Here is a 27,173-nt window from a genome sequence, read left to right on the forward strand (position 1 = left end):
GATCTGCCCTCTTCTCTGAAAAAGAGGTTATATAAAGCAAAGCCCTCTAATTTTTCCTCTAATGCTATAAAGGCTAGATTTGCTCTTTAATAACAGGAGTAAACTGTTGTCAAAATTAAGAGCATTTTTGACTCTGTGTTCTTGAGTGATATTAAGTTTCTGGGGCAATGGCCAGTGCTATTAACTATGTCACTCAGACTGATATATGCATATCCATCTATGGGTACTGTGGCAAACTCTAAAGCTTAGCTCACTATTATTATATTTTAATACATAGCTCACTATTATATATTTTAAATAGCACATCTTCTATGAATTTCTTGAATGTCTTCCTCAGACACAAATATTGCCAGTGTTTCAAAACCACTGTTAATATTTTTTGTTATTGATTTAAATCCATATCTCCTGACTTATTTTGGCTTAAATCAAATGCATGAAACATCATGAAACATGCCAAAAACTTTCCTTGCAACAATACCTGTATTGAGAGCAGAAATTACTGGCTTCTAAGCAGTTTCCCAGGGAAGAAGAGCGTTTGATGGTAGCCTTTGTTGTCCTTGCTAGAAACAGCATGTTTTTCAGTAAAGCGCACTGTTTGGGCAAGCCAAAATTGTAAGCAGTGACAGTAACCAGATGAATTCAAACTGGTAAGAATCTATTTCTTCCCCACATGCATGCAGAGTTACCCACCGGCACACACAAATGCACACACACAAATACAATTTCTGAGAAGCAGTGTTTCGCTCGGGCGTGATGCCTAGGGTTGTCTCAGAGCTTGGAGGGGAGGGAAGCTCAACCTGTGTCAGCATATTCCCAGAGACCTCAAGGATTTCTATAATGTGAGAAAACCTTTCAGCAATCTTTCAGGATGCATATTTTTCAGATCTCACTACTCTTAATGAGGACTGAAGGCAAACTCATTAAATAACTCACAGACATTAAGAATGTCACCATCTGCAGTTTTCAGGTTAATGACTTTGCATCAGAGGTATTATGATTTCAAGACAAACCAGAGAATTCACAGGGTCAGTTTTAATACAAGTGCTAACGCTAAGTAAAAGATTACTGGGCCTAATCCAAAAGCCTTCTTAGGTCAATAGGTGGCAACCAGCAATTTCTTTCTTTTTATGCCTTTCAAATCTGCTACAGCTCAATGTATGTATTAAAAACTCAATTCACAGTAGTAGAGGAAAAGTGGAAAAGGTAAACTCTGAAGAGACAGTGACGTTGAACAGCAGCTCCCTTTCAAAATACTTCATTTATATCTTTCTTCATTCTTATTTGTCATTTTATTCCATGGACCTAAACAAATAGCTCATAAAAGTAAGAAAGACAGCATTTGGCCCAAAGCCTTTTGAGTAAACAGAATTTCAGTATTTCAGCACGTCTACATAGACTCACTACTTGTAAGGTTTATACAGTAATACATTAAAATAAGTCATTAAAATCTAGTAAATAAAACATATCAATAAAATATATATGAATGTACAGAACTGTCCTGGTCCATCTGCCAGGGTAATTATGAAGCAGACATTTTAGTCTTCAGAAAGACTGCATTCTTTAAAACAATTTTCAAAATAAATTATTTACTTACAAGACCCTGTATCAGTGAAACTTGATTTAAAAGATGTGACCCTAGAATACTTCATTAATGTCTCTTGCGTAACTGACCCTGCATTTATAAATGTTTTAGCAGTGGTTAAAAACTCAACCATAATAATGCAAGTCTTGACTCTTACAAATAAAAATTCTATCATTACTTTTGATTTACATATATGGTGAATCTAAGAGTTAGTAAGAGTTTGCCTTAGTTTCATATTTTGTTTTCTTTTTGATTGACTGACTGAAGAAAGATTACATCTACTGTCAGGACACCATTTTAACAGCTGTCAGTTCACTTGCAGGTTAAATTTAACAACAACAACAAAAAGTTGTGGAAAAAGGCCTTCACCCAGAACAGAGTGTTGTGTTTCTTATCTTTCAGTATTCTCAGGGGATAGAAAATATAGAAATATGTCTGAATTTTCTACTGAACATTTGCACTGTGATTGTCACTTGAGATTTTTTGGAAAAAGAAACTCTTGCAACCTTTAAACCCATGTATTATTGCATTCACTGCTTATGAAATGACTCTTGGGTCTCTAATACGCACACTTAGATATCAAAAGGAACATGAATTCATTTTTAATTTGGGGAATTTTTCATATATCTCAAGAGGAGATTCACCAGGACACTCAGCAGGAAAACTGCTTATTTCTCATTATATCTATAACATGTAAATACTGATATATTTATACATGACTGATGGCTAAAACAAAGAAACAGCCTTATGAACAATTGTGTTGGCACACACGTGTCAGCACGTACCACACACTTTCTATACAAGCCCTATATTAGAACATCATACTCTTAGTACTTTTTCTTATTCCTTCTATGCTCCATCTGGATGCTTTCAGATAGCTGTTGGAAAAGTTGTCTCAAGAGGGAATACACTCGTCATGCTGCGGGGCTGGTGGCTGTTTCAGGTGTTCTGCACCTGTCCTGGCTTTCCCCCTCACATTGCAAGGAACTCTTGGCAATGATTGATTTAAACAGTACAAAACCTCTTTTCTGCTAATGAAATAAACTAAACAAATATAGTTATTCTTTCATTACCTTAGTCTCTGGCCATCTGAAAATATTCCACTCCACTAACAGAAATCAGGCAAAATCCCTATTTCCTTTAAGTAATAAAGCAAAAAGTGTTCTTTAACAAAATGGACAGCTGCCAGACGCCCAGTTTTGGAGACCACTGTCTACTGGAAACAGAAGATACAAGCCTTGGACCCAGACTAAGTATCTTAGGATTCAGGCGACTATACTGCAGAGGGTAATATTCTCTGCTGAATAACCCTGAGAGATTCATAGCAAATCCTTTTCTCAACAACTATAGTCTTTGTTTCTGCTCAAGACTGTTTGAGTAATGGTTAACTCTGAAGATACAGTCATTTCACTTCCAGTTCCCCAAACACCCACATCAATAGCCCAGTTAAAGCATGCTGTGGCTCTCCAGGGCCTTCACGTCCTGGTTCCATTTCCCGAAAATCGCAGCAGTGGGGCAGGACTGGGTTTTCTACCAGCAGTGCATCAGGGCATCTGACCAACCTGGGAGCGGGGAAAGAGTCTCGGATCGTACAGTGCCAGCTAAGTCCAATAGATCAGTCATTCCTAACTGGTCAGTTTGACAGGCTATGATTGATACGATATTGTTTCTGCATAAATATAATTTGAAGAAACAATGTAAGAAATTATTGGGCCTTTGAATTTTTTAGGGGAAGAGATCAGTTTTAATAAACTGATGATAAACACAGTTTATGACTAAGACGTTCCATCCAGTTTCAAATGTTCCATTTTAATCCATGAGCTTCATTCCTAACTAACCAGCTTTACTGGTTGGGAGTGCCACCTTGCGAAGCACTAGGCTTTGACCAAACTGTTCCCACTGAAGACATCACTAACACTCCCATTGGTTTCACTGTGAAAAGAGCTGGGCCACTGTCTTTTATTATTTCATTCTGTATGAGGAGCTTAAAATGTTTCTTGTCATACAGTCACTCAGAATAACTGTACCTCCATTTAAATCCTACTGGATGGCATAGTCAAATCCTTTTCTGGCTCATTTAACTTTCCTAATGCCAGAATTCAAACGGAGGTTTCTATAAAGGTTTCTATAATACTTTGTCAAACATAACCCTCTCCCATGCAACAGAGATTTTTTCCAGGATTAGTATTGAAGCAGATGAGTCTAAAAGTTACTTTCTGTGAGAAACTGTGCCAGTAAAATGTGATTGCTTAAGAAGAGAAACAACAAGCAAGCACAGTTAGGAATAATTTGTATTTCAATATCTGTAAACATTTTTGACTGTGTTCTGTGGGGGATTTTCTAACTCTGTTTCCTTTCACCTGCAAAATAAAGTACAGAATACCCTTTATACAGTTTTCATTCATATCCTAGCACAGGATTTGTGCACTATTATGGTTAAAGATGCTAGACCAAAATGTAATAGTATATTTTGCATAAGATGTAGAACTGCAGACCTATAAAGGTGTTGATTTTGTTATCCTCTAATCTGACCACACTTCTTGAAAAGATGATGAAGGATGTCATGTAACTGAGATTTAATGGCATCTCTCCATTAACAAACTTAAAGATAATCACTTCCTTAAATCCCCCCAAAAAATCAGGAACCACGCTCTTATAGATACACTTTTATTATTCACTACTGAGTTCACTAGTCCTGAATTACCAAAGTGATGGTGAAAGGGTCTATAAGGAGGCTTTAATCTCTCTGTGCTGAGATAGCACATCAACGAAATAAACAGCTCAACTTAATTAGAACAACCTGGTATTAGCTGTCCTTTTAAGAAAAAAAAATGTTAAGCTAATTTCTCTTCAACTCTGATTATTTTGAAATTACTTTGACGAGAACAAAGTGACAAGTTTTTGTCTGGGGCTGAGATCACTTTAAATGAGATGTGGAAATACAAAAATTGTGTCTCCTGAGGGGTACCAAAATATTTGCTTAAATTAATTAGAATAAGTTCTACTTTTTTTTATGTTAAGCTTTCACATGAGCAGTAGCACTGCTGAATTTTAGTTACTTCTTTTTTATTTGTTGCTTCCCTAACGTTACAGAGTGCTCAGATTTGTAAAGATATATCAAGGTGTAGAATACTAAGAAACATACTGTATATACCCTCAATAATTTCTTTGTTGTTTGAGAACTTCTAACTTACAGCAAAGCTGGCATTTTATGGCCTGCAGAGCTATAAATCATTTTTAAAATCATGATGATATTACTCAAAACAGATGTGAAAACATATGTTTGCCACGGTTGTATAAACCGCTTACTTGTCATACTTAATAAATGTTGGTACTTTTATTTTAACTACATTCTTTCCTAATAACTTTGAAAATCTTTTCCATGGTAAATACATTTTGCCTTAGTAAAAGTAATGCAGGTTTTGAAAACAAAGCTTGCTTCATATACAAATTGCACATATATTTTTTGCTGAGCAGCCCAGAACATATTACACTCTTCAGTGACTGTCAGAATATGAAAAATGTTCAATATATTTGAAGTGTGACCTACTGTAAATCCACATTAATATGTTTCACACTGTCCTCCAATATACAGGTTTTAAAGTGCAGATTATAGAGCAGCTTAAAAGATTGGCTATTGTTTGAACACCCAAATGCTCTCTGTTTTTGTACTAAGCAGTAGCATGCACCAGAGTCCAAAAAGATTATGCACAAAGGAATAACAACATCATTAGGAACAAGGAATCAGAGTGAGACAGATCATTGAGGAAAAATAATATTTCTACGAGGTGACAAAAAGTTTAGCGCACACACTCTGGGGATTTTCAGAGGCAAAGTGTTGATTCTGTCCTGGTGATGCAGTCTGCCATTACAGGGTGCTTGTGTTCTGCAAAGGTGCAATGAGGTTCTCTAATTAATAGATTCCTATAAGAGCTGTAATAAATATATAGGTCAGTCACACTACCAGATGTGAAATCAGCTTGTAACTGTTGGATGTGCAATATTGCTGCCTTTAGAACTTCAGCATTAGTCCCATTATAATGCCATCTTAAGGTTTCAGTTCCGGAATCATGGGATCATGTGAAAATTATGCCGTTACTTGACAAAAAGAAATAATTTCTAGTTCTTACGTTTGCAGAGAAAAACCTTACATGTGCAGATCAAACAGAAAAACAGAAAGTTAATTCTATCTTTAAAATCGTAATTCTAAAATGTGTCATGATTATTTACATACTTAAAGTAGATAGTACTTTTTCTGATATGAGTGAATCTCTGAACAGTAAGTTCACTTTTAAAAAATTCTCTAAGTGCCTACATAAGTATATATATAGTCTATATATAAAGACTATTTCCCAGTTCATAATCAATTGAATAATACTATGCAAAAATGTAGACCAAGAAATGAAGAAAGGTATACAGCTTTAATCCTAAGGTGAACTACAGTAAATAAAATATTGTTGTCAGACCTTTGTGATTTCATACATTCAGTGTGCTGTGTTCAATGATTGCAGCATCTTGGTAAGTGAATTCATGGGTGAAATTCACGTTTGGGGGGGGGGTCTAAATTGTCTTTTGTTATTCTTAAATCGTACTTCTTCAAGTGTCCCGAGCAACAGGACTACTACTACCAATAATAAATGATTTGCATCTTGGACCCCACAGGATATTGAATTGTTTTGATGAAAAATGACTAAACAAGTGGCAGGAAACCATGTATAATTCCATAGAATTTAAACCAACTGCACTTCCAGGTTTAGTCTAAATATTCATCTACGTAATTATCACAGTAATGTCATTTTTTACCTTAGGAGTGAACGTATGGTTGGTAACTTAACTCTTCAGGTCTTAACTCTAGGTGTTGGATTGTAAATGCCAGCAGAAGAACTGAGCAGAGAAATTAAGCAAAAGGATCCAGACAGAAAGTAAACTCAAAATGGCATAAAAGAGCTCATTTGAGGGCCAACGAGTAGTGTGTTCAAATGCTGAGAGAAATCACTGCATCTTCTGCTTCTTCTACTTTCAAGAATAGGGAGAGATGAGTAAGGAAATATAAGTTTAGGTTCTTCCTCCCCATGACTGGATCAGTCACAGGTCTGAGGAATACAGTTGATGATACAAAAAGGTGGTGGTCTCTTGCATTAACCTACCCAAATAATTTTATGTAACTGTGGAACTACGGGCCACATGTAGCCTCCAGATTCCTTTCTGAGTAGCTCATAAAATTGTCTATACCTATTATTTTAGTTTCCTTGAAACATACATTAAATATATACAGTGCAACCATTTATATAGAAATATGACTTTATCTGATTTTTATAGATAATTTAAAATCATCTCAGTCAAAATTTCAATCAAATTTTATTTTCATTTATGATAAAAAGTTCACAATAGACTTATAAGTACATTTAGCTTACTTTGTCTCCTCTTTTGGGCACTTCCTCTTCTTCTTTCACTTTATCTCTTCTTTTCCTTCTAAGACCTTAACATCTCCCTCAGTATATACTTTTGCAGTGTCTTTTGTGGCATACTTATCTTTGTCTTTCTTTTATTTCTTTAATAATATCCCATCTTCCTCTTTTTGCAGGTACTCGTTTTCTGTGGTTCTTTTCATATGTTCTGCCAGCATAATCCTCTTGTCTATTAATACAATTTTGCTATATTCTTAAGAAACAAAATGCCTTCTTCTTTTTCCACACGTATCCACAAATGATGCCCAGGTCCTCTATCACTAAGACATCTGCCCAGAGCTTCACTGCAAACACCAGTGAATCCTCTTTCTCTAGTTCCCAACAACGACTGCAAGGAGAAACATAGCAGAGGAAGCACTTCCCTGTCTACAGGATAAATGCTATAGGTCAAACATCAGTTCTTCCCTTGCTGCCTCTCACTTGTGAGGTAATATAACACTATCAGATATGAAAAATGGCTTATTTCCCTTACCTAAGTATCAGCCTGCACACACATTCACTGGAGAAAAAGACACAATACCATGTGACTAATAAAGTATTTGCTAGCAATCTCATAAATAACTGAGTCAAAAAACTTGCAAAATATGAGTGCAATATTATATAAATACAGCAAAACAAAGATCTGCTTGTTAACACTTCCTAAGAAAAATGCAATCTAAATTCACTGCATACATTATTCATTGCAATTAGGCATTTAACTGTCTTAAATTTGTAATATTATGCCAGTGGATAAGCAGAATACTAGAAAAAGGAATAAAACAAAACATAAATGTAATTAAATGTCTGATATGAAAAATAGTCTATAATTTTACCTTTCTCCTTTTGTATTTTTTTTAGGCTGGTCCCAGTTTCTTGATCAATGAGTTCTCCTTCTCTGCTGTTGGTCAGCATAGCTAAAAAAAAAAATCAGAGAGCACAGCCACATAAAACTGTCAGTAAAAAGGTATAATATTAAATAATATTATTAAAATAATATTAAAGGAAATATTAAATTATATTTCCTTTTTGCCAATATTTTGTTGTTTTGACACTTATTTGTACTGTATGAGTTCTAAAGCAACTGACTGTTTTCTTCGTTCATAAGGATTCCAATGCAGCACAGAGCTAAGACAGATATGCAGCAAAAGCAAATTAGCTCAAATTAATTAAAAAAAACCCACCCAAATTACTACTAGGATGAATGTGATTTCTTACAAAGTCTTCAGAGTAACTAGAAAAGTATGTCATAGAAATCATTTTGGGGTATAATGCATTTAATAGAGCAAAGTATTTAAGAATTAGTAATTATTTAAAACGGTGAGTTTAATAAAGAAATACAGACAGATAGTGAACCAAATTGACAGATGACAGCTAAAAAACAATCCTGTCTACTGCTGAAATTCTTTACTTAATACCTGCAAAATCAGTGAGATGTGTTAAGCTTATGATTTCACAAAGCTTATTTTGTTCTTATTTGATTAAAACATTTCTTTCTCTGCAATTAATCAATTATAGAATTTAAAGTCATTGTAGTTAGGAGTCTTGTTAAAAACTTCATGTCTGTATTTTAGGGAAAGCTTTTCTTGAATATTGTAAATGTAAAAATAAATATATTCTATAAAATTTATACCTATATACACATACCCACACACTTTTATTTATAAAGTATAGATACATATTTTTATAAGAGTAAGCATGAGACCTGAACATAGACAGATGTTTGGTTCAACAAAAATTAAACTTATCTTTCTTACAAAAATTTCAGCATGATTACTGGAGCTCAGAGGCTTGCAGTTTGGGCTACTACTGTAATACAAGTTACAGCAGCTTTCAAAAGCTACAGTGAAGATAAAGGTCTCTCTTTTGCTGTTGATATAGGAAGTTACATTTCTTATCCTGTGTATTTTTAGCCCTATTTTAAATATAACAAATCTGAAGGGAAATCTGATTTCTAGACACTGTCCTGTATATATGTCTAGGCTAACTATCTCACTTTATATATACAAGTTTGTGTAGTGCCAACTGTGCTATGTAATGCAACGGTTCTGCAGCACAGACCATAGTCAAACTGCAAAATCCAATCAAGTAGCTGAGTAGTTACTTGATTGGAGTGAGTCTACATTGACTTCCATGGATGCATGGCTACACTGCTTTTTTACTGAAAATCTAGTTCAGCAGTGCTTATATGGACTACAGTCACTGTGGAGACAACAGTGTTGACACACACTGCCATGAAGAAATGTTAATTGTCTTGTCCCAGATCCCTCTTGGAAGTACCAAGAATAGGATCTAAATTTTCTCTAGTCCAAATCTGCATTTTAAACATAAGAGTAATAAAGCACAGACTACTAAAGCTGTGGTGGAGAGACCAAACAATCAAAAGCCCTCAGCCTCATGACAATGAGGAAATACATGGACAAGAGGAGGTTTTTGGAATGGAACAGCCATCAGTGAGTTTTCTGAGGTACGTACAAAGAAAAACATATCTTGGTACTCTTCCATTCTAGTTGCCTTCAGAAGCACTAGCATGGAGGGTCCTGCCACAAAAGGGGCTGTATCTTCTCTGCACAAGTAGGTGCAATCACAGAATGCACTGCAGAGGCTGGGCTCTGCATAGTGACTGTTTTTTTGAAAACTGAGTGCTTCCCTGAGTTTTAAAACTATATATCCTAACTTTCCCATAGAGAAATATTTGCTTCAACAAAATCCTAAAATTATTCAAGTCAGTAATTTTTAAGAGGTTTGAGGCTTCCATGTAGCGACAAAGGACTAACCAATTCTGTCTGGTGTGTTGTCCAGCTGGGAAGGAGAACTAGAAACACTACTGCTCTGGTGTGAAGATGCATGGCTCCCAGGTCTCTGACTGTCTTCTAGAGAGGGAGCTGGAGAAGGGCTGTCTTGAATCCTTTCCTTAGAACAGAAAAAAAACAAGGTCTGTGCACTTTGATTAATCAACTTCACAATGTAAAAACAAAGGTGGATGAAATAGCAATAACAAATATTCTTTGCAAGATAAATAATGAGTAGAACTCGCATTAAAATGTATCATCTTCTACATGCAACATATTTGGGCACTGTTTTTCATCCACAGTGTCACAGCCTACCACTTACCATCTTTTTTTTTTCTTGTACCTACTTATCTTACAGCTTTTTCACATATAGGATATAAAGAATGCTCTTTGATCTCTAGTACACAAGTTTTAATCTGCAGATATTAAAACTGAGATGTGCTGCATTTTAAATAAATAATTCAGATTTGGACTAAATCAGCACTAAATGCGAAATCAGTCTGGAAACTCACATGACATCACATTTGTACCTGAGTAAGTTACATCAGTGTCTAATCAAGACAGTGCGCAGCCAAATTTTAAAAGCAACACATGGATATTGTTTGTACATGTTACGCATGCATGCATAGCTCAATTATTTGTTCACCAGTCATCTTACATCTACTTCCAACCTGATGTACATGTGAGAGAAGTAACAACTTGTCCAGCCGAAGTTCAACACAGACACAGGAATCAATCTTTCAAAGAGAAAGTAATAAAACTTTTATCATCCAGCAGCTCATGGACTTCTATGATATTAAGCACCATGATCTAGATATTGTTTTATTAGTTTTCAAAGCTGCTAGACTTCTGCTTTAGATACATAAAGAAAGATCACAGATGCAAAATGTTAGAATTCCTGCAGGAACTACCTCACGAGAAACAAGCTTACATCAAGATTTGTGCGTTATGGCGTTATTTAGGGTGTTCTAATATGCCTCACAAGAATTAGATCAGTATGAAACCTGACAGGCTGCAAAAACAACTGGGGTTGACTTTCCTGATGTAAATGTGGCCCCACATGGTCAAGAGGTGCTCAAGTAATAGCCTCTCAAAATTATGTGCTTTTAATTCTTAATGTGTCTTTTAAATCAATATGCAAATGGAGACTCTCTTGGAAGTAGAGAGAAAAAACAAGAATAACTGAATTCTATGTCTTCTAATCTAATCTAAGAGTTTTGGCAAGGCCCATGGCAGTGTAAGGTAACTGCACTTTTCCATGAAAAGCACTTCTGGTAACAAAAATAAGAATGTACTTGCAAATTCTTATGTACACATTTGCACACAAAACTTTAATTAACAGCTGGAATTGAATTCCAGAAACTTCATCTTAGAGCTACCCCTATCCCTGGCAACCACCTGTTTTCTATGGAAACTGAGAACTGAAATATTAGCTGCTTTTTATTATTTTTTTTTTTTTTTAAGAAGAGAGATCTTGCCTCCACCTCATTAAAAATCACAATTACATTGTAATCTGGGGAGCTTGTTTCAAAGGAACTTTGCAATTTTTCTGCTTTTCTAACCTACTCTCAAGGATTTTGCATTAGGAGCTTGCAATTTGGTTGCTTCATGGCAGTCCACCCTGTGCTTTCAAAAATAAGCTGAACATCATCAGAACTTCTTACACAGTTTTTGCTAAAAAAAAAATGCTAAATCAGTAATATAGCTTTAGCAATAGAATAGGAGTTTCTAATAATTCTTCCATTAAATATAGTTACCATAGTTTGCTTCTGTTTATAACCCGCTGAGACAATTCATCAATAGCAGTGGCACTAAGATCGGCATTTTTAAAAATATTATGTTACCCATTAAAACCATCTCTCTGAAACACAATAATCTTCGTATTTGCAGATACATTTGAGAATGATGCAAAGGGAAGAATAGAGAATAGATCGTCCTAATAGTAAGGGGTGGCATTTGTCTATTCCAATCACACCTGCTGAAAATGTAGCATTGAATGTGCTTTTAATAGGATAGTTATTGTACATTAAATAACAACTGAGCCTCAAAAACATAGAACAGATGTGTATCTATTACATAGCTGTTAATCCTCAATGGATCTGTTTTCACTAATTATCTGTTATTTAATGAACATAAAATAACTAATAAATCTTAAAGAGAGACTTTTAATTGCAGTATTTTTGAATGCTGATTAAAAATGTTTAGTAAGTTTTAACAGATATGAATCTATTATGTCAAGTCACATAATCTTAAGGTTTTGAAAACTGAATTGTTTTAACATACGATTTCTCATTATTCCAAATTCACAATCACTGATCTTAGAGTCTCCAATGTTTTCACCTTGGTCTCAGAAAGACTGGTTTTAGGGACTGCTGAGAGAAGTGGAAGGTTACAGAGAATCATGACTCATTGTGGAAGCTCTGTTTAACAAGTCACATTTAAAGGGTTACCCCAGGACGTATTTTCCTAAATATATGATGAAACCTATATATAGAACCCTGAGCTTATAAATATTGTCTTTTACCTTTGTTTAAATAAGTTTCCAGATAGGTTACAGCTAATAGACTACAACTCTGCTTGTGATTTTATTTGCCTGGATTTAAGTCTTAACAGTCCTACTCAGCACCACTTCCCTAACCCTAACCTTTTTTTCCCAAGTGGAGTACTTTATTTAAAATTAATATTTAATTTTGAAATGGTTAAATTTACAGAAGAGTATATAGTTTAAGGATATTTCATTGTCTCTTGCAACCACGGAAATGAATAGCCGAGAAAGAACATGCCAATTATTCTACAAAAAAAGTAAAATCTATGAACACAAGTAACTATGAATTAACAGTTAGATATCATACAAATAGCCATATATGTCATCTTAAATGGGAATTATTTGAGTAAGTCAAAAGCTGATGTTTTGCAAAAGCAAAATATTCCAGCTCTTTCTGTATCTGCATTTTCCCATTGTCTCCTGTTATAAAGTAATTCCTGCTTCAAGTAATTTGCCTTCAAACTCGGTTTTAGTTTGAAATGTTCAGGCAGAAATAAATGTGTCAAATAATAATAATGTCATTCTTAATCACACAGTGAATCACTTTCTATGAGAATTAGTTGATTATGTCATCTAACGTCTTACTGGTTACAAAAATTTACATATGCAGGGAAGATACAGTTTTCCCTATATGCCACAAAGGAGATGAAATTTTCCCTATATCTTATGTACTACAAATGGCAATAGAGTATCATTATGTGAGACTGCATATTGATTGAGAAATTGTCTATTTCTAAGTGTTTGTGGGGAAATATAATGTTGAATTTCCCCTACTATAATAGATAACACTCTGGCAGACTCTTTTTTCTGCAAGTAAACAGATCCATTTTTTTCAGTCCTGTAATCAGTATGCATCTATTTAGCTACTTAACAGCAATGTGCTCTGGTTCATTAGGTAGCTACTGTTGTGTCTCAGCCTAGTTAAAATTTCACAGCAAGTTAATCTATTTTATTACAAATGAGAACACAAGTGATAATGTCCTCACCGTTTTCCAAACACAGGGTTAACAGTATTTGTAACAAATCAATGAGGGTATTTAAATAGGAAAATTGCAAATATAAAACCTTAACATTTTTTACACATTGATGACTTTACTGTCATTTATGAATTTTACAATCTTGCTACTTTTCATATATATATATTTTTTTTCTTTTCAAAATAGCTTACCTCTCACTGGCATATTGCAGTTCAGGCTGGTTCTATTTAAGGTACTAGGGATGCGTTTCTAAATAAAGTTGTATTTTCTCAATTAATTTCTTCATATTTCGTAATTTTGCAAGATTCATAATCCAGGCTGTAATGCAATTAATTTTATATAATTTACAGATTGTGAGAATTTTATGAAAAATGAAAACATTTCTCAAGATCTCACCTATTTATCTAACTACAGTACCTACTTTATCTTATCTTTTCTCTTCCCTTTACAGAGCTGTACCATAAATTCTCAAAAAAGACTTTTGTAGTATTTAATCCTTTTGAAGGGCAATATATTTCTGTCTAACTAAAGAACAGTGTCTTGCTTTGGCTCAGAAAATGTAGCTACAAAGCTTGATATTGTTAATTTTAGCCATGACTTAGGTAAATGGCAGTGAAGTCATCAACTCATCCAATTTCTAGATACATCCTTGATTTCACCTCAGTGTCCCTTTTCTGTCCCCTGTAAGGTGGTATTCCACACAAATAATACAAAACAGTACATAGCAGTTGCATCTACAATAGTTTTATTAGAAATATATATGAACAGCTATCTATTTTTGACATAATCATCTTGAGTTTAATTCTTTTTCTCTGATTTTCTGTAGTATTGATCTCCATTTTGTGTCAAGAGCATAGAGAAATGATGTTGCTGGATTTTCCTTTATTTGTTTTTATTCTTAGTTCTAATGTAGCTGTAATTACTCTCCCAAATATTAATCTATTAATGAGTTCCTAGAGGATTTAATGGCATTTCACTGCTGACAAGCAGGTTTTGAAAGTTTGTCTGAGTCCTGGATATTTTGTTCAGGCATTTATCTTTATATTTCATATTTAATTGAGGTGCTTCCTCTGTACTCTACAGGGCTCTACAACGGCAAAAAAGCATGGAATTGAACAGACCTTGCTAATGAAACTGTGAGGAAGAAAAATGGGGTTTCTTTTTTCTTTAGGTTCAGATCAATGTTTTCAACTATTATGAAAAAAAGATCAGATATGATGACATTACTGGAAAAACAAGTTGTTCACAGACTCTAATTGAATAAATGTTTTGACACTATTTTGTCACTACTTCCTCTGGAACACATATCTTGCTACCTGTCCATCTCCCAATGCCTGCCAGATCACCATTCAAATTCCCAAAATGGACTACGTCATTAAGCTGAACATCCAAGACCCCTGAAAACAATCTCAAAACCATAGAGAGCTTCATTTCTCAGGAGGGGTCTATGCTGTGCAGGAGCAGGGTCAGCTTGCAGACTTGCTGCAGGTCTCCTCGTCTCCTCTGCAAAACTAGCACAACTTTGTGGCTGTAAAGAGCTACCACTGCTTCTGCCTGCCTGGCTGAATTCCACCTTCCGTGGATATAAGGGAAGAATAAGAAATGTTAATGCTATTTTAGTTACCAAAAGAACAGAATTGCTAACATTTTTCTTTATTTAATGCCAAGACACATATTTCTTTCCAATTGATCTTAGTTGATAATACCACTATTTTAATTCTAAAAACAAATACCTTTCTAATAGTATTCTGCAGTTTACAGTTCTTTTACTAATCCGTTATTGCTAAATGCAATAAACAATTTGCATTTAGGCTTCTCAAGGAAAAAAGGACAATCCTACTACAGCACACTAAAGCTGTGATAAATCCGAGGTGGAGCTGGACAACGTACCACGAGAAATATGATGGTAGAGGAATATTTGCTATTTCTAAGCAAGTGAACAGTGGCCAGGTTTATACCTTGTGTTATCTCAGTCTGGAAACGGGCACATGCAAAGAGGATGGAAGACTTGCTGGTCTTCTGAGCTAGTTATAGTATCTCCAATTCCTGTAAAAATTGGAGATAAACAAGAGAAACAGCTAGTGTGAAAACTAAGATCTGTATGTCTAAAAGCCAGCTGGATCCCATTCATCTTTTGCAATGTATTGGGGATTCATTCACTTAAAATATATTTTTTTCCATTTGAAATGTATTTTTTTTTCCATTGTGTACATATAGTGATTTCAGCTGTAGTCAACTGGCATTTATTTTCCCACCAAATTTAAGAAATCATAAAAACTCTTCTATGTTTACTAATTTTTAATACCAGATGTTCACTTGCTAATTCCATTACCTTGTGACTACTTTCTATCAATTCATTAATTGCCAGCTGCTCAGCCAAACAGAAAACTGCAGCTAATCAGATGGTATTGGTAAACAGCCAAACAAGAGCCTCCTTCTTCACTATTTCTTAAATTAGCAATTGCTGGGAAAACTATATGAACCTTCGCTGGCATATCAAATTAAGATTTTACCTTTATACTTTATTTGGAATGTGCAAGTATAAAATCAGACAGGCTCTTAAAGTGGAACTTTATACCTGCACCCATCCTATAAATCATTTCAGTACTGCTACTGAATGCACTCCCAAGACTAACGATGATAATGCTGTATCTAATCTATGTTATAGCTATATTAGTAATTAAATACAAATGCAAATGACTAAGTCAATACTAAAAAGATCTGAGCCAGAACTAAAAGCTAGTATGTGTCATGCCAGCTTTTTGTGTGTGTGTGTGTGGGGGGGGGGATGTACTTGCTTCTTACTGTATTTTTTCTACTTTCAAGTTTTAATTAAGTATTCACTGCTTATTCTTTAAACTAGCAACTAGTAGTTCTCAGTGATAATAAGCACACTTGTCATCACAGGGAGAGGGAAATGCCTCCCTTAATGGGAGAGAAGATGAAAGAGTATCTAATCCAACTGGTAGGGACTTGAGTATCTCCAAACATAGTAGTTCCTCTGTATCAGTGAATAAAACGTTACAGAACTGCACAATTACTCCTTCTTTGCTACAGACACAGCCACAAAAATTAGCGTTCTAAGAAGCAAACTTAAACCACTCTGTCTCAAGTATCATCCTCCCAATGCTTCCTAGTACTCATTTCACCAGCAAGCTGTTAACAATGAACACATACTATAAAATGGGAGAGCCTGAACCTACTATGTGAGAAAAATGTCACAGTTTTTATAAAAGTTTTATTTTTAAAATTTTACAATGTTCTGAAAACAATTCAGAATGAATTGAATGGGTATAGCAATATAAAATTAAATATGTTATGAATTCTACAACTAGAAACGTTTTCATACTGCAAAGAATTGTTTCAGAATATTCTGAGATGGCTACATTTTTCTGGCTGTCAGGTAAATACTATGAATGTGAGTTCTACAGCACACTGAAAATAGCACCTCTCAGCAATAATTACACAGCCCATCTGTATTCTCCTTAGGGAATTTAAAATCATGTCATATACATCCTTTACAAATGCCTTAACAATTCCACCAGAACAGAAGAACAGAACACAAAGAAAAGGAGACTCAAAAATCCCTACTGCATGTCTAGATCACACAATAGAAAAAATGTTTTGTTCTGTTTATTAGTAGAACAAAAAAAATCACACGGAAATTGTTTTGAGTTGAGGTAAAATAAAAAATTGTGAAAAAAAAGGAATGTTTTCACTTTTGAGGGTTGAGTAAAATTTAGAATTTAGAATAGAGTTTTAACTCATACTCCAGGCTCAGGATTCTTTTGTTACTTAACCCCAAAGGGAGCAGATTGAGACCTCTGGTATAGATTCAGTTCCCTCTAGCAGCTCATTGAAGCGTATCCCAATCATAGCCCGTCCAGCCAACCAATGAAAGGACACTGGAGGACGTGGCCTTTCAGTGAACATGCAAAGACCAACATAGACACAACCACAGAAACTTGGAACTTGCTAGCGCTCATTGTACTGTCACAGCCCCGCTGAACTGAACCCAAACCCTAGCAAGACACAATGGAAGTCAAGTGCAGGCCAGCAGGTTCCCAAGTAGTGATTGTCACGTTGGAGATGAGCCATACCACGCCTTGGCTTCCATTTCAGTCCACTCAGGACTTCCAGGCTCTTCAGTCCCCATGATTTCTCCTACACCAGCTTCCTCCCCTCATTTGCTCCCAACAGCTCGCTAGAGTATCTGCTCTGGACCCACACTGCAGTTCCCCTAGGAATAGCTCCAGAGACTTGACTCTTGCCAGCCTTCATGACATCTTCACAACCCTATTTGACATCACTTTGGGAATGCACTTTGGATTTCTCCTTTTCCAGCGTCTAGCCAAGCCCTAGCCCTAGCCCTAGCAAGAAGAGGCAAGAACAGGCCAGTATGTCTCTAAGCAACGACAAGTTAAACCACCATGGGTTTCCACTTCAGCCCCTGAGGAATGCTAGACCCCAAGGCTCTTCCTCCCTCAGGTTCTCTCATGTCAGTCTCCTGCACTCACTCTTCCCACAGCCAGCCCAAGCTCCTTGGGCTTGGACCGCATTACACTCCCTCCTGAGTAGAGCCTCAGGAGACCTGGCTGTTGCCAGCCCTCACCATACTTTCATAACCCCCATGATTCCCCACTTCAGTGGTCATACCTCTTGCATTTCTCCTTTTCAAGGCTTTAATCTCTCCCTTCCTTGTCATATGTTCCCTAAGGGCCGTAACGCTAAGAGTAGAGAAGATGAAAGCTGTAAAATAGGTAATTTAACGGTGCTCCTGGTTAGCCTCCTTCTCCAGTCTGTTTTGCTGAATGCATCTCTGTTTAGCATCTTTTTTCCTTTTTTCTCTTGGCTGAAATTCTGTAAACTAATGCATTCTTTAGTCATATAAATCATATAAGTGCCTTCTGGTTTAATCTGTATAAACTGAGATTTTAGGCATATATTTTGATGAAAATACCTTAGTACTCCTGATGTCTTTATCATATATTGTCTGAGGGCATCCACAGTGGCTCAGTTACAGGCCTCATTCCACTAGGAACAGTGAATTGTCACATAAGCCATGATCCCATTACAAGGTTCAAAAGTGCTGTCAATGAACAGAAGAGCTATTCTCATTTTTGCTATGACACTCTGTGTATTTGCCATACATGTATATACATTGTAAAGTCTCAAAAATAATTTAATTTAAATGATCTGTTAAGATTTAGGCATGTTTTCAGCATTCTATTCAGTTTGTGTTCTCAGCATAAATCATAACAGCTCCTTTATGATAAACTGTATGCTGTTAATGCATATTAAAAGTCACACGCATTTATTATAAGCCCACTGTAAAAAGAAATTGTATCATTAAGTAGTAACTACTCTATGGAGTTGAGCTGTTCTATAAACTTCAGTGAAAAGCACTTTCTCTTCTGTATAAAGGGCTTATCCAAACTTCACTTCTAAAAGTGAAAATAATGTCATTGAGTAGATTCTTCTGAGTTACAGGAGCACTTAAATAATACTGAATGACAGTAAACTATTACATTTATTCACTATTTTTCGATTCAAGTGCTGCTTCAGCTAAGTTCCACCCTAAACAAGTATTCAACACTAGGCTGGCAAAGCATTTATTCACCTAGGCCATTAACGAGAGTACAGAATTGATCCTGCAGAAGAATAACTCTGGAAGAAAAGAAGAGGAAATTAGACACAAGAGGGAGAGGACAGAGGGTGCTTAAATCATCACTGATGCCAATTTTTTTTTGTCGTACTACACTCTCAATTAGGCAGATTCTTCAGAACCATTTGAGCCAAGTTTCACATGGTGCAAGCTTTTTTAGGTGGGCACTAAGTCCCTGAAAAGATGAATTTTTAACAGGGACACTGTCAGAATGCTAGCTACAGCACTGCTAAAGGGTGCTGCTATGATCACATTAGATTATATTACGGATGGCTAAGAAGGTTTTGTGAGCCCAACCACAAACTGTGACTGCCTAATTTATAGCATTCTTGTCAAAAAGAAATCAAATTTCATAGTTATGACATTTCTTTCTGGAGCACTAAATGTTAACTTTGCTGATCATGCATATTTTCGTAGAATAGCTTATTTCTAAATGGCAAACGTGATATAAAAAGAATAATGACTTCACTGAAAACCTTTATAAAGCAGCTTATTCTTACACCTATAGAAAACAGGCCAAGTGGTATTTTAGACCATAGAAACAGATAAACACTCAACATATTCAATTAATTTTTCCCATTTTAGGTAACATCATGTCATAATTGTATTACATCTAAAACAGTCTTTTTGTACTTATTACATAAACTTAAATACTGTTGTCATATGATAAAAATCGTATTGTTGATGGATAACAGCAGCAACAGTTTTACATGTTTCCTTTTGTACAAGGATTTCATTTTTCGTTTTAATTGATAGTCATTCAGAACTAGATGACTGTACATACAGGAAGGAAAGGACAAAAGAAGCCTCACACCATAATAAAACTAATCTACAGTTTCCGCACTGAGAACAAATACGAGAAAGATAGAGCATCACTTGCCAGGTGAGAGCACTGAGGAGCATGCTGCACCTCTGTGGCGTTAGCTACTGCTGTATTTTCCTCTAGATCATGTAGGCATAATTCCCACTAGAATGCTCATATAACCTACTGTTGCTGTGGAGATGCTACGTACACTCTGTTGCAGCACTGCAGAAAGCTTAACTAACATCGGCAAGAGCCTGCCAAAGAGCATGCTTTAAATGTAACTGCTTGGAAAAACCCTAAGATACATTACATACAACTAGCATGTTTTACATGTATATATTTAATCTTCATTAGAAATACTGATAACACTTAAATTATAATCAAATCTTATTAAGTCATTTGCTGCTACAAAATATTCTAATGTTGTATTTAAGTTATGGTTTTCTCCAGAGGTCTCTAGAGCAGCTAAAGCAAAGGTTACTAGATAAACTAATGGATTAATTTCCAACAACTGTGTGTCTTGTGTTAACCCTAGGGCAGTTAGACATCAGAGATACCAGGTGTTTCCACCACCTATTCAACAAGTGTGCAGACAGACTGATGAGGAGTTTTTAAAGACTTAAATGCTAAGGGGAAAAAATTCAAAAAAACTGCTTTTACTAGCCTTTCAGAATCAAATAACAACAAAATGTAAACAAAATTGAAGTATTAAGAACAACATTTGCCCTATTTGGAAGCGAACTATCAGTAAAAAGGAAAATCAACATGATGCAAGTTTGGAGATGCTCAGGGCCAGGAAAATGATCAGAAGAAAACTGAAGATCTGAAGACCTCTAGAATTTCAGCAACAAAGAGGTGTTTTATTTTGTGTTACTGTAATTGGATGAAACAGATTTGCTTTCTTGAAAATATGCTGAATCAGTAAACAGGAGCGTGAATAATAAACATGTGGTTGTGAACTACTATTTTCTTTCCCTGCTTAGTGTAGAAACAAAATTTTCTGCAGTGGCAAGTTGCGACAATGAAAAGTACAATGCAATCCTGACTAATTCATTCTCACAATATCCCTGTAATATCCAACTTTGCATCAGTAACTTTACCATTAAAATGTTTTACAATAAAGACAGACAAGATTCAGTTCAGCAAACCAATTAAAGTCATGGGAATTAAACAACTCAGAACTTCTGAATTCCAGAATGATAGGGATGAATTAGTGTATATGAACAAAGTCAAAATAAAAAGAAATGTACTTTCCCAAACAGCTCTATTTATGTAGAACTCCTATATTTAAAAACATACAGGAAAATGGACCAAAATAATTATCTGACAACACTGACAAAATTTTGTTTTGTCAACAAGAAACATGTAGGTGGTGCAGATACATATACATAAGTTAGACTGATACAAGTTTTAATTTTTGCTCAAAAAACAGGGCAGACAGTGTTTAGAGAATCCTACAGTATCCATTTTCCACATGCAGTAGCCCTAACTTCTTTCCACTTCAGAAATTTCTTGTCTCAACATGTTTTTGGTATGTGACAGGTCTCAACACAGGTAGAAAATTTTCTTAACAAACTATTAGCAAGGGAATATCAGAAGCCTTTTGAAAGTCAAAACACATTTTATCCATCTAGAAAGAAATGCAGGCATGGCTACAGCAAACTACAATCGATAAGATGCTTCTAATGGTTTTCACTTCTACTGTCCTATTCTAGAAGGGAACCACACTAGAGTCCCTGGTATTTTCTACAGCATTTAAGTATAACATTAAAGTTTCATTTTAAATAGCATTTTAGAATAGCTTTTGATATTTAACAGATTTAGAACTGCTTAATCCCCTTGCATCTAGTGAATCTTAATATCTGCTTTTAATTCCGTTACACATTTGTAGACAGAGCAGAGCATCTTACCTCTTTGACTTGACTGTTCTTTTACGTTCTTATTTGCTCAAACAGAAACAGCAGACTAGGTGTGCTAAAGGGGATATAAACCCATAGCCTTGTACATTCCCCAAAAGGTCACTGTAAGGGCGTTTCTTAGCCACAAAAGAACCATTTTTTTCTAAGTTTCATGGATGATTCTTACCTTTATAACAGAGGCCCCTGCCCTGGAAAGAGGACTGTGCATTTGGGCTGCTGCAGCCATGTTAGCTATCGTATTGAGGTGGTTCATCTGATTCATTGCCATCGCGACCGAAGCAGGAGGTAGGCTGACGGGAAGCAGAGGGTGCGGCATCATCATAAACGGCAGATCTATCCCTAAAAGAGAGCACAGGCAGGTTAAATGTGTCAATTCCTCATTTTAAAACCCAACTCCTAAATTTTTAGAGACTACATTGACTTCGAAACTCATCATTATTATGTGTTAATAATTTAAAAGTTATATAAGGAATAATTGCCTTTGCACTCCAGAAAAGGCTATATAGCTTATATTGGTGAAAAAAACTTACAGTTGTAAAGTAACAAAACAAAAAAAATATCCCCAGAGCACAAGTTCAGTGATCTCTATATCGGTAGCTTTAAAACAAAAATCACAAACCATGCAGATATTTGTGAAGATATTTTCAGAAAGATCAAAAGAATATTAATTACTAATTTTATTTGCCAATGTACTCCTGCTTCTACCATTATTAGTTCACATAAAGAGCAATCTGATGCTAGATTTTTAAATTTGATTTTTATATTTTGACTATTCCTTCAACACAGGAAGCTGTGGACTGGATTTTACAGTACTACTGTCATATTGTACAGTCTGTGAACTGGAATATGGAATGAGACCTCACAATTTCAGATTAGATTTTCATTTCAAAAAACACCATCTCAAATTGTCGTCTACTACGTATATAAATCAATTTAAGAATATATGAACTGCAGTTGCGCCCGTATGCAGATCCTAACATTGCCAGAATGGTGCTGTTACTGTTGGTAAGAATCAGATTCCAGAAGTTGTGTTTCATTAGCACCTATTCCAGCATGTGTATAACTTGTCATATTTACTAATGACTACAACACAAAGCAAGACAAATAAACCAATCCACACAGAAATCGCTTCAGGTGTGTTTGCATTTAAGAATTCTTTAGAGAATTTACTTGAAGATCTCTACCTTTGGGCAACAAAAATTATTTTTTTCAGTGAAAACACTCATTTTGCCAGTCAAAATGCCTTATAATTCTTCTAAATGAAATTTGGATTAGAAATTCTCACCATAAACTTGAGGTGCAAGTGGTAAATAGCATAATTATATAGCCACTCATAACTACGTGCTATGCACATTAATTATTTCTAAATCTTTTTTTTCTTTACACTTTTGGATTTATCTTAATCAGTATAAATATAATCGGTCATCAGTATAGTCAGTCATCATTTTCTTGTATGACAGAACCTACAAAAATATTATTGCATGATATAGTTTATGTTATTCCAACGTAATTTATTGTTTAAATAGATACAAAAAGCACCACTGCGCCCACCACAGAAGGCAGGAAACTCTGAGCTTCCACACTACTATTCAGCTTGAGTATATTACAGTCAACTACTGTGATGTCTTATGATTCGCTATATTTTGTTTATAGGATGATCCCTGTCAATATAAATTATGATAGGTAATAAACAAAGCCCACATACATCTCCCTCCACTTTAAACCACACGTAACAATCCTCTACAGCGCTCATACACGAGCTGTTGTTCCCTGCACATCTCCCTTCACAGTCCAATAATCACTCCTCGTACTCCATAGAGTTCCAAAACTCCCAGACACCATCTGTCCACATTGAGTTGTATGTCTACTTAAAGTCCAATTGACATGCAAACTAAATGCAAACTACAAACAGAATTTAACAGCACATCACCAGTTTTAAGACACAATCCGTCAAACATTTCAGAAGACTATGAAGAAAATATATCTTACACTTGCAAATCATCGGACATAACGTCTGACATTCAATAAACCCTTTAATAGCCTATAGACATTTGCCTAATACAAAATCTACTGCAAAAATATCCTGGAAGTTTTCTTGAACAGCGGAGAACACAATATCCCTACATGTAAGACATGTACAGATACCAAATCATGTAAGAATATAAAATCAAAGAACAAACTACAGTGAATATGAGTCCTGTAAGCAGGTGATTGTTAATCACTGGCTCTTATGCAGATCCAGAAATGCTCAGGTCCCTACTTTCCCATGAACAATGCAACACATCTTGTAGGAGTCATTCCAACAGCCCCGATTTCTTCAAGTCTGGGGCCCTGCATAGGTAGCAAGAAAGTATCTGCTCCTAAAATTTTACAGAAGAGCCAGAAGTGTCATCCTCTGGTAAAACTAACACCAAAAAACAACTCTAAAACTTCAAGGATGAAGAACTTAAACAAATAACGTGGATTCAAAAACAGTGTGACTTTTCTTTATCCACTATCATCTCTTAGAATTAATTTTACTCCTTATTAATTTCTAAAAATTAATTCATTTTTGTAGTATCCCGAATATCTTTTTTGAATAACCTTCCCTTCCTTCCTCCTTTGGGTACTGAGAAAGGAAACTGTGACTCCCCCCTCTCTCACTTTCCAAAGGAAGGGAAGATGGGTTTGAAGGGACATCCAAACTTTAAGTGTGTCATTTCTGTTCCAGTTGCTGAGTGCAGCAAATAGGCTTTCATATAGCTGGCAGGTATAAGGCAAAACAAAGCACAAGGATTCGTTCTGCTTGCTTTTAACCAGCCATTTTGCTCTTATCCCTTTCTGAGTGCTCAGGCCTGCACTGGGACACTTCTGTAGATTCACTGTGGACTGATAAACCTCTGCTTGAAACCATACTCCAATGGATGTGCCTGTTTCTTGGTTTCAGCAACTTTAGAGCTCCTCTGAGGCATGGAGTTTTACTTTGTTCCAGCACTTTACAGTGTAACACTCCATTTCTCAGTTAGCAACTAAACTCATCAGAGCTCTTTTATCCTCCATAACAAAAAAGCCTATGTAAGCCTCTCCTTGTAATGGAGAGGTACATACTGTTGGTGAGCAGGTGATTCTGCTGCAGAGGACTGAGTGGATGGGCATTTCCAAGGCTTGATTGCCCCGACAGTGTGGGATGGCCAATGCTGTGCTGTGATCCTGTTGTAATGGGAGACTGAAGTTTCTCCTTATCCCAGGATGATTCACTCCCACCTGCAAAACAGGGTACGAAGGGATTGTAAATGACATATTCCTTTCTTAAAGACATTTTGCTTGGTTAGCAACAAACTAATACTCTTTAACAAAGCTAAGAACCTAGTGCAAAAAAGCACCTGACACCTACATCTGAAAAAAAGTTAAAATCGGGGAAAAAATAGAAACTTTCAGCATCATCTACCTTCAAAACAATAGTTTCTGGAAACAGAAATCTAAGTTGAATGTTTAAGGAAAAAATGATCCAGGTAAGTACCACTCATGATTAAGTATGGCAGAACGGGAACCCCTGAATCTCTGTGTCGCAGTTTCCTGCTATCAAGCCGTATAGTGCCTTCCATACACTAGTAAGCTTCCATCTTAGAGCTACTCATATTTCTTACCTCTGCTAATACTCCTGGAAGGCTGCGCCAGTGTTCATTCCTCCAAAGTTTAGAGCTCTCCTAAATGTCAACTTAACATTACTACATGAGCAGGTTATAACCATTTATTCTTCTGTTATGCTCTCCTTGCTTCTATGCTATCTAAGATAACTCTGCTTTTTCTTCTCTGCTGGGTTTGGCCATGGGGCTGTCCAAAGTGAAAACCTTCAATTTGGTAGGTTAAACAAACCAGGCATTAGGTAAAATTCCAGGACAGGACCTGGAAATTATTATTTTTCAGGAATTTAAATTTAGAGTTCAAATATCTATTATGCGCAGTAATTAATGTCTAAACAGAAACAACATATATCAAACTAAGCACTAATTTCTTTGGTCTAAAATATCTATCTGGAGTTCTGAAGACTGTTTTCTGCAATAATTTCATAGATTATAGTTTCTGTTAGTATTGAATATATATATATGAATAAAAACAAGTTCGTTTTTAACGGCAGCTAAACAGATCATGATAGTAAATCCTGAAATGATCTGGTCTGCGAAACAAACAACCTTAAGAAAAATTCTGGAGCGAAAAGATATTCTAGATACATGCCTTTTTTCTCAGGTATATAACACATTTAAAATTAGATAGCAGATTGTGATGAAAATATGTAACTGCAATATTGACACCACTTTGCATTTATGAACAAGAAATTCAATTAGAGTAAGTAATAGATTACTGTGATACAGTAGATAGAGGCAGCAGGCAAAAAACATTTTAACTGAAGATGGAAGCAGCAGAAACATTCAACATTCTTTATGGTAACACTTAGCTAATAAACACAATTAATACTGCTAAATGCAAAAGTTTGAAAGATCAATGACTGAGGAAAAAGGAAATCACTCCATCATTTTAGCACTATGTCCAAGTATGAGTTACCTTCCTATAAAAGATTTGTAATTTGTAAAATGATGAGTAATACATTGACCAGGAAAGAGACAGTGAATTACATCATAAGATATAATATGGCATAGTGAGGCAATTAGAAGCACTACTTTGGCTAATTTTGTGTCAACACTTCTATCATAAATTTTATATTGGTCTTTCAACATTTGATTGATACTTAATATTCAAGTTATTCACTATGACTATTGTGAAATACAGGTATTATTACTTGGTAAAGTATTTCTTAAGTTAAATCTATAATAAAATAACAATTTACTGAGGAAATGTTTGGTATCCAACCTTTTCAAATGACTTTTATCTTTCCTCAGATGCTTTTCCAGTGAATTTGAATTTAACATTTACATTTTAAACCATTCTTTTCTAGAAAATATGCATCACATATGCCACAGCATAAGTATTTTTGCTTACAAAGAGATTTTGTATGTGATTCAGGCAACAGCCACAAAAACTGCACAAGAACGTTTGTCACAGAGATCTTTGAAGGAGGAGAAAACACTGCACTCCTCATCAGAAAGCTTCACTCGTGCTGTGGGCCTCTCCAATCATTTTCCACTTCCAGGCACATACAGGCTAAACTTCTCATTTACTCATTACAAGTTACTCTTATATTTATTTGTAGATATTTCTCTTGGCTTTCCAAAAACTTCACTGATTTATCTGTCAAATTTGTGTGGGCCCTAAGCTGTAATATCAGAGTGCCCTACCAGCTTTCTGTGCTCCGTTTTGCAACTGCTGTATGTTCTGGAGGAAGTACTAATATTCCTATTTCACAGATTGAGAACTGCACTGTAAAGAGAACTGACTTGCTTAAGGTCACGCAGGAAACCTGCGATGGAACAGGAAACTGAATCTAGATTATATCTTGTAGTCCAAAT

At 35.5% G+C, this 27,173-nt stretch overlaps 1 protein-coding gene across 2 annotated transcripts in view; it reads right to left on the bottom strand.

Moving 5' to 3' along the window:
• The window catches only part of DACH2 (dachshund family transcription factor 2), a 324,948-nt gene that overhangs the window by 46,562 nt on the left and 251,213 nt on the right, over positions 1 to 27,173 (bottom strand). Inside the window, exons 4-7 of one of the 2 annotated variants that reach the window (XM_062584849.1) lie at positions 24,817 to 24,972; positions 21,896 to 22,068; positions 9,804 to 9,939; positions 7,863 to 7,943 (exon numbers count right to left, since the gene is read on the bottom strand). In XM_062584849.1, the coding sequence (XP_062440833.1) occupies positions 7,863 to 7,943; positions 9,804 to 9,939; positions 21,896 to 22,068; positions 24,817 to 24,972 (546 nt within the window). The remainder of the gene's footprint in view (positions 1 to 7,862; positions 7,944 to 9,803; positions 9,940 to 21,895; positions 22,069 to 24,816; positions 24,973 to 27,173) is intronic. The other variant, XM_062584850.1, reaches the window with a different exon arrangement.

Source organism: Rhea pennata, chromosome 11, assembly GCF_028389875.1.
Source record: "Rhea pennata isolate bPtePen1 chromosome 11, bPtePen1.pri, whole genome shotgun sequence".
Taxonomy (NCBI): Eukaryota; Metazoa; Chordata; class Aves; order Rheiformes; family Rheidae; genus Rhea; species Rhea pennata.